The 11,275-nt window shown below is 44.9% G+C and overlaps 1 protein-coding gene across 4 annotated transcripts; it reads left to right on the forward strand.

Annotated features, from left to right (window-relative positions):
- The first annotated feature begins 40 nt into the window (after positions 1-40).
- LOC311092810 (G-protein coupled bile acid receptor 1) lies at positions 41-5,995 on the forward strand. 4 transcript variants are annotated; one of them, XM_084129768.1, is made up of 3 exons: positions 41-196; positions 629-797; positions 3,777-5,995. In XM_084129768.1, exon 3 carries the CDS (start codon positions 3,823-3,825, stop codon positions 4,855-4,857), a length of 1,035 nt encoding a protein of 344 aa, XP_083985894.1. In that variant the 5' UTR covers positions 41-196; positions 629-797; positions 3,777-3,822; the 3' UTR covers positions 4,858-5,995. The 4 variants fall into 4 exon arrangements, with proteins under 4 accessions (XP_083985894.1, XP_083985893.1, XP_083985892.1 ...); XM_084129767.1 differs by having other exon boundaries at positions 549-797; positions 3,777-5,162; XM_084129766.1 differs by lacking the exon at positions 41-196 and adding an exon at positions 1,780-1,919 and having other exon boundaries at positions 312-797; positions 3,777-5,162.
- The last annotated feature ends 5,280 nt before the right edge of the window (positions 5,996-11,275 follow it).

The raw sequence follows: 11,275 nt of genomic DNA on the forward strand, positions 1-11,275 counted from the left end.
TCAGACCTTGGCCAGTCCTGCGTGCTCCTGTCATGTGCACGCACTCGCTCAAGGGTCCGAGATCACGTGTGTGTGTGTGTGTGTGTTATGGGACAGTCCCTAGTTCCTGGAAGTGCTGCTCTCGTATATCATGCTTCTCTTTGTGCACTAACTAGGTAGTCATGGAACTGGTGGTTTTAATGAAAGTACTTGTGAAGTAAGTGTGCATATGCTACAGGACACTAGATGTCTCTCATAATGTTGGTTGTTCCTTACATTGTATCAGCTCTTATAACTGCACGTGCACAGCTAACGTTCATGAAACACATTTTGTCAGAACGGCTGTTAGATTACTTACTGTGTCTCAAAGTATCATGTGCATGTTGAACATGTATGCTTTAAAACAGCAGCACAAAATGATATTTGGTATTTGATGTCATCAGTTGTGAGCATGAGTAGTCAGCCAAACTATGTTAGACACTCCACTGTGTTCATCTCACACTGTCTGTATCTTCTTCTGTCTTTATCTGTCATACACCAGCATGCTGATGAAACGGATGTTATTGTAGGTTTGTAGGGGTGTCACGTTCCCGCTGGACTTGCCCCTGTTCACTTTCCCTGCTTGACAAGCAACGTTGTTTCTCTCCAGCTGTTGAGGATCTCACTGTGCAGAGCTCTGATGTAGAAGCAGACCTGTAATGGACAGTGCAGTTTACTAACCCCGCCTGCAAACTTTTCTTACATTGTGTTAAAGACCTGACAATATGGTGATGAGGACCTACGAATTCTGCTCTTCACTTCAAGCCAAGTGACAAAAGGTACATTTTCTGTATGACTTTTCGTTTGGTCTATAAATAACTTTTCAGGAAACTCGGCATTCATAAAGAAATGTTGAATTCATGGTCTGGAGTTCTTCGTTCACGACTGATTTTTATTTGTAATGTTTATGTAGGCATTCAAACATTTAAAAGACATTTTATAGACTAAAAGGTGTGTTATATATCAGAGCTGAATGTGTATTTTTAAGTTGTACTTTTGAAAATGCAAAATAATTGCAAGTACATTCCAAAAGGAACTGAATTCACTCTTTGCTTAAGAATATGATGACGTCAGAGAATAGCTATTAACTTGGTAGATCATATTTATCTAGTATTGAACTTGTGGCCCTTTTGTATTAGCAGCTCAAACTTTTTTGAACGTGTGTAAATAAGCTAAAGAGGAATTATCACGATCATAAGATCTGCTATGCTGCTTACTATACTGGAGGTATTAGGCAGTGTAAAAAGAGCTGTCACAAGCTGTGTTCGTGTCCCGTGAGACCGTGAATGAAGTGCTCCTTTGTTTATGAAAGGTATTTGAGGGCCACTGCGAGCCAGGGCTAACAGCGTGCCGGCAGGGCCGATAGCCTTGGACCTCAAGCCGCGAGGCCTAAATCAAGCTGTGTCGATACCCTAAAACACTCCTCCACAGAACAACGTCACACAATCCCACCGTTTCACCAGCACAGGGAAGCTAGCGCACTGAAAACTACCTACATCAGGAGTGCACATCAAACATGCTCAATCTAACTGTAATGATCATCATTTCACACAAAAAGAGAACACGCATATGTATTAATTCAGGCCTGCTTCCATTTATTTGTGATCACAGCAATGCACAAAACAACCCCAAAGGCTTACACATTTAGAAAAATACTATTCAAATATATTTTACGCTACATTCATTTTTCACTAAATTATGTGATCTGAGAAGGTATCACTTTACTAACCCTAACCTATCACTTTACTATTATCCCTTTAGCCAGATCAACAGAGGGAGCTCACGGACAGAAATCAGGAGTTATGAGTTAACCGGAGTATATGTAATTTATGACATGCGCAGAGGCAGACGTCTGGTATCAACAAAGACACAGGGAAGAGACAGATTCAACATGAAACCAAGTAAATACACAATTATGATTATACACTCACCTAAAGGATTATTAGGAACACCATACTAATACTGTGTTTGACCCCCTTTCGCCTTCAGAACTGCCTTAATTCTACGTGGCATTGATTCAACAAGGTGCTGAAAGCATTCTTTAGAAATGTTGGCCCATATTGATAGGATAGCATCTTGCAGTTGATGGAGATTTGTGGGATGCACATCCAGGGCACGAAGCTCCCGTTCCACCACATCCCAAAGATGCTCTATTGGGTTGAGATCTGGTGACTGTGGGGGCCATTTTAGTACAGTGAACTCATTGTCATGTTCAAGAAACCAATTTGAAATGATTCGAGCTTTGTGACATGGTGCATTATCCTGCTGGAAGTAGCCATCAGAGGATGGGTACATGGTGGTCATAAAGGGATGGACATGGTCAGAAACAATGCTCAGGTAGGCCCGTGGCATTTAAACGATGCCCAATTGGCACTAAGGGGCCTAAAGTGTGCCAAGAAAACATCCCCCACACCATTACACCACCACCACCAGCCTGCACAGTGGTAACAAGGCATGATGGATCCATGTTCTCATTCTGTTTACGCCAAATTCTGACTCTACCATCTGAATGTCTCAACAGAAATCGAGACTCATCAGACCAGGCAACATTTTTCCAGTCTTCAACTGTCCAATTTTGGTGAGCTCGTGCAAATTGTAGCCTCTTTTTCCTATTTGTAGTGGAGATGAGTGGTACCCGGTGGGGTCTTCTGCTGTTGTAGCCCATCCGCCTCAAGGTTGTGCGTGTTGTGGCTTCACATATGCTTTGCTGCATACCTCGGTTATAACGAGGGGTTATTTCAGTCAAAGTTGCTCTTCTATCAGCTTGAATCAGTCGGCCCATTCTCCTCTGACCTCTAGCATCAACAAGGCATTTTCGCCCACAGGACTGCCGCATACTGGATGTTTTTCCCTTTTCACACCATTCTTTGTAAACCCTAGTAATGGTCGTGCGTGAAAATCCCAGTAACTGAGCAGATTGTGAAATACTCAGACCGGCCCGTCTGGCACCAACAACCATGCCACGCTCAAAATTGCTTAAATCACTTTTCTTTCCCATTCTAACATTCAGTTTGGAGTTCAGGAGATTGTCTTGACCAGGACCACACCCCTAAATGCATTGAAGCAACTGCCATGTGATTGGTTGATTAGATAATTGCATTAATGAGAAATTGAACAGGTGTTCCTAATAATCCTTTAGGTGAGTGTATATGCTTTGTCTAACTGTGCGTTCACACCGGACGCGAATAGCGCGTCAAATTCGTGCCTGCCGCGTCTAGTTATACGCTTGACCACTTTGTGTACATTAGTTCTTATGAAAGTGAGTTTTGAACTGAAAATTGTTTAAATGTCTTTAATGTTGAGGTTAGCGGTTAGCCTGATATGAAAACATGGGTTAGGCTAGGGTTAGGGTATGTCCTCTGTTCATAACCCCTCCTCAAGCCCCTGTTGGCTCGCTTTGGACCAAGGTATTCCTTGGCCTGATGAAGCCCCAGCGAGGCCCCCGAAGTGACAGTGGAAACGCGACTGGCGATGGCACGCACTAGCTGCTCGCTTTTGTGCCCGACAGTGGAAACAAGGCTAATGTGGCAACAACAACAGCTGTCATATAATTTCTCAGTGAGAAAAATTAGTAAAATCAGCACTGAAACCTTTCAGAGGAAGGAGAAAAAAACTGATAATTTTTTCTAATGTTGACAGAATTTAATAATATGTATTATATGAGTAATAATATGGAATAATGTCTCATTGTTCAACAATATGTATTGATTTGTTAATCAATGTTAAATCAATGATGTATTACTCTCCTCTTCACACAGATTTAACTCGTCTTACTATGGATGTTTGGCATGAAAAGTTGTGGTAATGGCTACGCTGATGCGAAACACCTCTGATAGCGATGTGGAGGCCCAGCTGATCTATGCCCTCACGCTGCCCGTGTCCTGCGCTATAATCCTGATCAACCTGCTCATAATCCTGGCCATCACCTGCAGCCGTCAGCTTCACAACTCGCAGAACTACTTCTTCGTTAGCCTGCTGGTGGCCGACCTGTGTACAGGTGTTGCTCTTCCCTTCATTCCCTGGATGGGCCTGAACCGCCCGCTCAGCTTCTCCTCCTGTCTGCTGGTGCACATTTTCCCTAACTTTCTGTTCCTGGCCTTCCTCTCTAACCTAGTACTGGTGCACTACGAGCGTTATCGGAGTATTGTGAGTCCCCTCCGGCGTGGACAACTCTGGCTGCATCGGCGATTCGCCCTCGCTCTGCTAGCCGCGTGGATGCTGCCGCTACTGTTCGCTCTGTTGCCTGCCTTCGGCTGGAACAACAAGGCTATTCATGACCGGAACGGTTGTTGTCCAGAAACCAATAGCACGGCACATTCTAACTGTGTGGCATTGTCTGGAGAGCGTTGCTGTACATACCGTAGTGTCTTTCCTAATGCTTTCATCTATTTGGAGGTGTATGGCCTACTGGCACCCGCTATCCTCTCCATTGCTGCGATGACGTGCCGTGTGCTGTGGATCACCCGAGAACAGCTGAGGGACATCCAGCGTCTGCAACGGGCCGTGGCAAATAAGGGATACAGACGGAGACTGGATATGCGATACGCTTGTTGTGTGGCAGCCGTTTCCCTCGCCTTCTTGGCCTGCTGGGTGCCCTACATTGTTTACACTCATATAGGCATGGAGTTTTTGCTTCGTCGGGGAGGAAAGAGCGATCGCACGGGCCACATTGTGCTGTCCTGTGTTGGGGTCGGGGGCATTGCTGTCGTGCCCCTTCTTCTGGGACTTGCCAACAGGGAGTACACAGATCCGGTCAAGAAACTGTTCCGCAAACTGTGGCACCGCTGCGGAAATAGAAGTGTGCAAATGGACCCTAGCCTTCGAATCTGTCGCAGCTGATGTGATTGACTTTCAATTGAAGTTTAGATTTACAATGTTCATAAGATAAACTGTGATTTTGGTTTCATTCTCAAAATAAAAATGGTTTGGAAACAGAGGACAAAATCAGCTGTTTTGGAACAAATTATTAAATTTGGGAGACAATGACTTTATTTATCATGCAGTTTCAACTTTATAACTTTGTAGAACTTCTACATTCACAAACAGCTTTATCACACACTGCATGAAAGGGAGTATTCGAAAAACCATAATAGGGACACTTTAAACAAAACCCACAATAATGCTTTTGAATGGATTGAACCTGCTTTATTGAGGCTCTCAGCAGTTCAGACCTGTGCAGTCGGTTGGGAGGTAATTTGAATACAATATGGATTTACTTCTATTTTTGGAATTGTTAGGGTTAAGTATTTGGGTATTTGGAACAGGTTTTCTCTCATAGACAGATGTCCTAACATTCTATGTTAGATTTTCCTAATGCCACGCAGAACTCATTGGTTCTCGTGTAATGACCAGCAGAGCAGCCGCCTCCCTCATGCTTTGTAGAGGGACGATGTTCTGGTGTTGGTATGTAATCTTTTTCTTTTCCCAAAACATTTACCAAAAACAACTGTCTCGTCCAGTTCTAGAACATTGTTCCATTTTTCCAGCTTTGGAACAAGTTACTTCAAGGTGTTCTTGAGGCAACAAGTGAGCTTCATTGAATTATAGTAATTTCCTGTCATCCTCTCATTAACCGTTTTGTTGTGATTTCCCTAGAAAGTTTGAGATGACTTATACAGCACAAATCAACAACCAGAGGCGCAGTTGCCAAAAACAGTAAAAGTACTAGAACAAGAAAAAGTACTTGAGTAATAAAATAATTACATGAGCAAGATTGTAGTCAATGCAAAGACTGGAAAAATGCAAATGGCTAATTAATTCAGATCTGATAAAGCTTCAGCTTGAGCAGTGATGAATTACGTAAATTCAAAACATGTTTGAGAGGAACATCTCATCCTGTCAATCATACCTCAAATACTTACAAGTGGCTGTTACAAGTTGTTTTATGGCTATATTACAGTAGGCACTGTTACTGTGAGGACTCTGAATAAAGAACACTTTTTTTTAACATTTGAAATAAATCCAGTAATGTGAAGCTTAAGTAAGTTCAGTGATGGTTCATTTCTGTTTAAAAAAAAAATATTAATTTAGTTCATGTATACATATAGCCGCTTTGGTTAAAACAGTGATGTCATTGTCCAGCTCAGTTCAGTTTTCATATAATGGTTTCAATGCAGGAAGATCAATAATACTGTTGAATATTAGGCCAGTGGCAAGGAATCAAAAGTGACAGAATGGAGAAAAAACCCTTTGGAGAAACCAGACTCAGTCGTTCAGTTCTCCTCTGGCCAACGAACGAACAGTGTATGATTATGATTCAGGCAACATTACAGGTCAGAAGTCAGATTGGATCGGAATATTCAGGATATTTATCCAGTTCCTCTGGTTGAAGATCGGAGTCATGAAGGTATGGAGACGAGTTTGTTGAGGATCAGTGCCGATGGCTGTCGTGTTGATAAGGCCTTCACAGGGGAGAGTGTAGTTGACAATATCTCTGCAGACACTTCAGGGATGCGTTGTGGTCGTGTCTAGGCGCAGGTCCACCATCTGATCTGGATACGGCCCGGATCCGGCTGACTACATCATGCGTTGTGGTCGTGTCTAGGCGCAGGTCCACCATCTGATCCCGATACGGCCCGGATCCGGCTGACTACATCATGCGTTGTGGTCGTGTCTAGGCGCAGGTCCTCCATCTGATCTGGATACGGCCCGGATCCGGCTGACTACATCATGCGTTGTGGTCGTGTCTAGGCGCAGGTCCTCCATCTGATCTGGATACGGCCTGGATCTGGCTGACTACATCATGCGTTGTGGTCGTGTCTAGGCGCAGGTCCTCCATCTGATCTGGATACGGCCCGGATCCGGCTGACTACATGCGTTGTGGTCGTGTCTAGGCGCAGGTCCTCCATCTGATCTGGATACGGCCCGGATCCGGCTGACTACATCATGCGTTGTGGTCGTGTCTAGGCGCAGGTCCTCCATCTGATCTGGATACGGCCCGGATCCGGCTGACTACATCATGCGTTGTGGTCGTGTCTAGGCGCAGGTCCTCCATCTGATCTGGATACGGCCTGGATCTGGCTGACTACATCATGCGTTGTGGTCGTGTCTAGGCGCAGGTCCACCATCTGATCCCGATACGGCCCGGATCCGGCTGACTACATCATGCGTTGTGGTCGTGTCTAGGCGCAGGTCCTCCATCTGATCTGGATACGGCCCGGATCCGGCTGACTACATCATGCGTTGTGGTCGTGTCTAGGCGCAGGTCCTCCATCTGATCTGGATACGGCCTGGATCTGGCTGACTACATCATGCGTTGTGGTCGTGTCTAGGCGCAGGTCCTCCATCTGATCTGGATACGGCCCGGATCCGGCTGACTACATGCGTTGTGGTCGTGTCTAGGCGCAGGTCCTCCATCTGATCTGGATACGGCCCGGATCCGGCTGACTACATCATGCGTTGTGGTCGTGTCTAGGCGCAGGTCCTCCATCTGATCTGGATACGGCCCGGATCCGGCTGACTACATCATGCGTTGTGGTCGTGTCTAGGCGCAGGTCCTCCATCTGATCTGGATACGGCCTGGATCTGGCTGACTACATCATGCGTTGTGGTCGTGTCTAGGCGCAGGTCCACCATCTGATCCCGATACGGCCCGGATCCGGCTGACTACATCATGCGTTGTGGTCGTGTCTAGGCGCAGGTCCTCCATCTGATCTGGATACGGCCCGGATCCGGCTGACTACATCATGCGTTGTGGTCGTGTCTAGGCGCAGGTCCTCCATCTGATCTGGATACGGCCTGGATCTGGCTGACTACATCATGCGTTGTGGTCGTGTCTAGGCGCAGGTCCTCCATCTGATCTGGATACGGCCCGGATCCGGCTGACTACATGCGTTGTGGTCGTGTCTAGGCGCAGGTCCTCCATCTGATCTGGATACGGCCCGGATCCGGCTGACTACATGCGTTGTGGTCGTGTCTAGGCGCAGGTTCTCCATCTGATCTGGATACGGCCCGGATCCGGCTGACTACATCATGCGTTGTGGTCGTGTCTAGGCGCAGGTCCTCCATCTGATCTGGATACGGCCCGGATCCGGCTGACTACATGCGTTGTGGTCGTGTCTAGGCGCAGGTCCTCCATCTGATCTGGATACGGCCCGGATCCGGCTGACTACATGCGTTGTGGTCGTGTCTAGGCGCAGGTCCTCCATCTGATCTGGATACGGCCCGGATCCGGCTGACTACATGCGTTGTGGTCGTGTCTAGGCGCAGGTCCTTCATCTGATCTGGATACGGCCCGGATCCGGCTGACTACATCATGCGTTGTGGTCGTGTCTAGGCGCAGGTCCTCCATCTGATCTGGATACGGCCTGGATCTGGCTGACTACATCATGCGTTGTGGTCGTGTCTAGGCGCAGGTCCTCCATCTGATCTGGATACGGCCCGGATCCGGCTGACTACATGCGTTGTGGTCGTGTCTAGGCGCAGGTCCTCCATCTGATCTGGATACGGCCCGGATCCGGCTGACTACATGCGTTGTGGTCGTGTCTAGGCGCAGGTCCTCCATCTGATCTGGATACGGCCCGGATCCGGCTGACTACATGCGTTGTGGTCGTGTCTAGGCGCAGGTTCTCCATCTGATCTGGATACGGCCCGGATCCGGCTGACTACATCATGCGTTGTGGTCGTGTCTAGGCGCAGGTCCACCATCTGATCTGGATACGGCCCGGATCCGGCTGACTACATGCGTTGTGGTCGTGTCTAGGCGCAGGTTCTCCATCTGATCTGGATACGGCCTGGATCTGGCTGACTACATCATGCGTTGTGGTCGTGTCTAGGCGCAGGTCCACCATCTGATCTGGATACGGCCCGGATCCGGCTGACTACATGCGCTGTGGTCGTGTCTAGGCGCAGGTTCTCCATCTGATCTGGATACGGCCTGGATCCGGCTGACTACATCATGCGTTGTGGTCATGTCTAGGCGCAGGTCCACCATCTGATCTGGATACGGCCCGGATTCGGCTGACTCCAGTAAACCTCGGGATAAACAGAGAGACTAACATTAGCGTAGATGCCATTCTTCTTATGATGTAACAAGAACATCGGGTGTTATGGGAAGTATTCCCAGATCCGGCTAACCTAGTTTATGCAGCATAACAATCATTTAACTGATTTCAATAATAGAAATTGGTAATGTTCTATGTGAATGCTAGGTTGAAGAGAGTTTTTTAATTCTAGATTTAAACTGACAGTGTGAGTCTGCTTCTCCAACAATGCAAAGTGTTGGTGCTAAATATCAACTGGCCAGAATTTTGAGATCGCAATAAACCTGAAGGACTATAATGTGTTAAGAGCTCACTCAAGTACTGGGGAGCTAAACCATTTAGTGCTTTTTAAGTAATTAGCAAGATTTTAAAATTGATGTTGACAGAACCGGGCTAATATGGTCATACTTCCTGGTTCTGGTAAGAACTCGAGCTGCTGCGTTTTGGACCAGCTGTAGTTTGTTTATTAAGCGTGCAGGGCAACCACCCAGTAGAGCATTACAGTAATCTAGCCTTGAGGTCATGAACTAATTGTTCCTGCCTAACTTAAAGGCACAATTTGTAATTTTCGTCACAAGAGGTCACTTCTTCAAAACAAAGGCTTAGCTTGATGACGCCATAAATGAGTGTGGAATCTTGGGTGTTGTTGTCTTGACTATTCACCTACACAGTCAGTCTGTTTTTATTGTGCTTGAATGCCACAGTCAGCCACTGCCACTCCTTTTGTTTTGTTTGTTTTTCTTACTATTAAAGTTACGTTATTCACTGTGCCGAGCAGGCAGAGGGCTGTGATTGATAATGAGCGAAACCTGCGCGACGCACCGGTCTCGTATCTCTCACGGAGGAGCGACGACAGTGAGGGACGAGAGAGGACCAGGCCTGGACATTTATGGTATGTTTTGTTTATATGTGTTACAATTATGTTTGATATCATAAATTAACATTATTTTAATGAAATAGCCGTGTATGCTGAATTATTACTCATACAGGCACTTTATCTGATGAATTAAAATTGTGGGGTAACGGAGCGCTGTTTTACTTGGTGAAAATAAAATAATCATGTTAAAAATATATTTGAACATTACTCTGTGTGTTTGCTCTGGGCAGGTATGAGACACTTGTTGCACACTGTAGTAAGCTAGATCGATATTAGAATATCATATTAATAAAAGTTGCTAAATGGCATGCAATTCATTATAAAAAATAAATAAATTGTATGATGAGAAAATGCTGTATTACTGTTACTGTGGCTATGTTAGCATTAGCCACTTGACAAAATAACATTGTCTCTCAGACATAATACAAACATGTTACTCGTGGTAAATCAAGAACACAGATTCAAACAATAACCTATTGTTGCGCTATAACAATAATTTGTTTTCTGTCAATAAATGTATCCAAACAGCTGCTCACCTGTGAAATAAAATGCATAATATTAAAGTGTGTTTGGTGTTCCTATGGTTTCTGTAGAAGTAAAAGCAAAAATCAAGGGTAACACACATACACATAGAATACACATACTGAAGAAAATTTGTCAGTTCAAAGTATAAACAGTATTTATGCTCATATCTGCCCTCAGTTTTACATTTGACTTGTCCATTTTAAAACCTGCTTTCAGGAGCATTGTAAATAAGTGCACATTAAACCCGGAGTGTAGCATAAACCAGTCATGAGACATTTAGTTTGTGAAAAAACTTTGTGAAAGGATTTATGGATGATAGAGACAATATTCTCCCTTGAGAAACAATTGAATTATCTTTCAATTGAATTATAGACACTTGTAGACACTGTCATACCTTCTTCCCATGCTGACATTCTTCTTAATTTCAGAAAATTATCACTTCTAAGTATGGAAGTATTTTTGTATGCCATAATAAAGAACATTCTTTGTCCTTAGATTGAGGTTTTTATGTCTGAAGGAATGAGGGATGCTTTGGTTAGATTTTAGAAATCTGAGCAAAAGATGACAAATTTACATTAGTGTGACTGTGACGAGAAACAGCAGTGGAGACATTCCAGATAAACTGCGTAAGAGATATTCAGAGGCTAATACTTTGATTTAATGTTGTGCAAAAGAATAGTGGATTATTTGCCTGCTGTAAATAATTTAATGTAAAATGAGTAATATTTTACCATAATAGAGTTGTCAATCATCTTAATACCTTAATAACACGTTAGTTACGGTTAGGCTGAAGTATCCAGCTACTGGTTTGTACCACAATAACACCCGGGTTGCTTCAAGTTTCTGTGAGTAAATATAATCCTCATTCCGAATC

Source organism: Abramis brama (assembly GCF_963993115.1).
Source record: "Abramis brama genome assembly, chromosome: 11".
NCBI classification, from domain to species: Eukaryota; Metazoa; Chordata; class Actinopteri; order Cypriniformes; family Leuciscidae; genus Abramis; species Abramis brama.

What these genes read in the sequence shown, in the direction of transcription:
- LOC311092810 (XM_084129768.1), top strand. Translation starts at nt 3,823, where the DNA reads ATGGCTACGCTGATGCGAAACACCTCTGATAGCGATGTGGAGGCCCAG.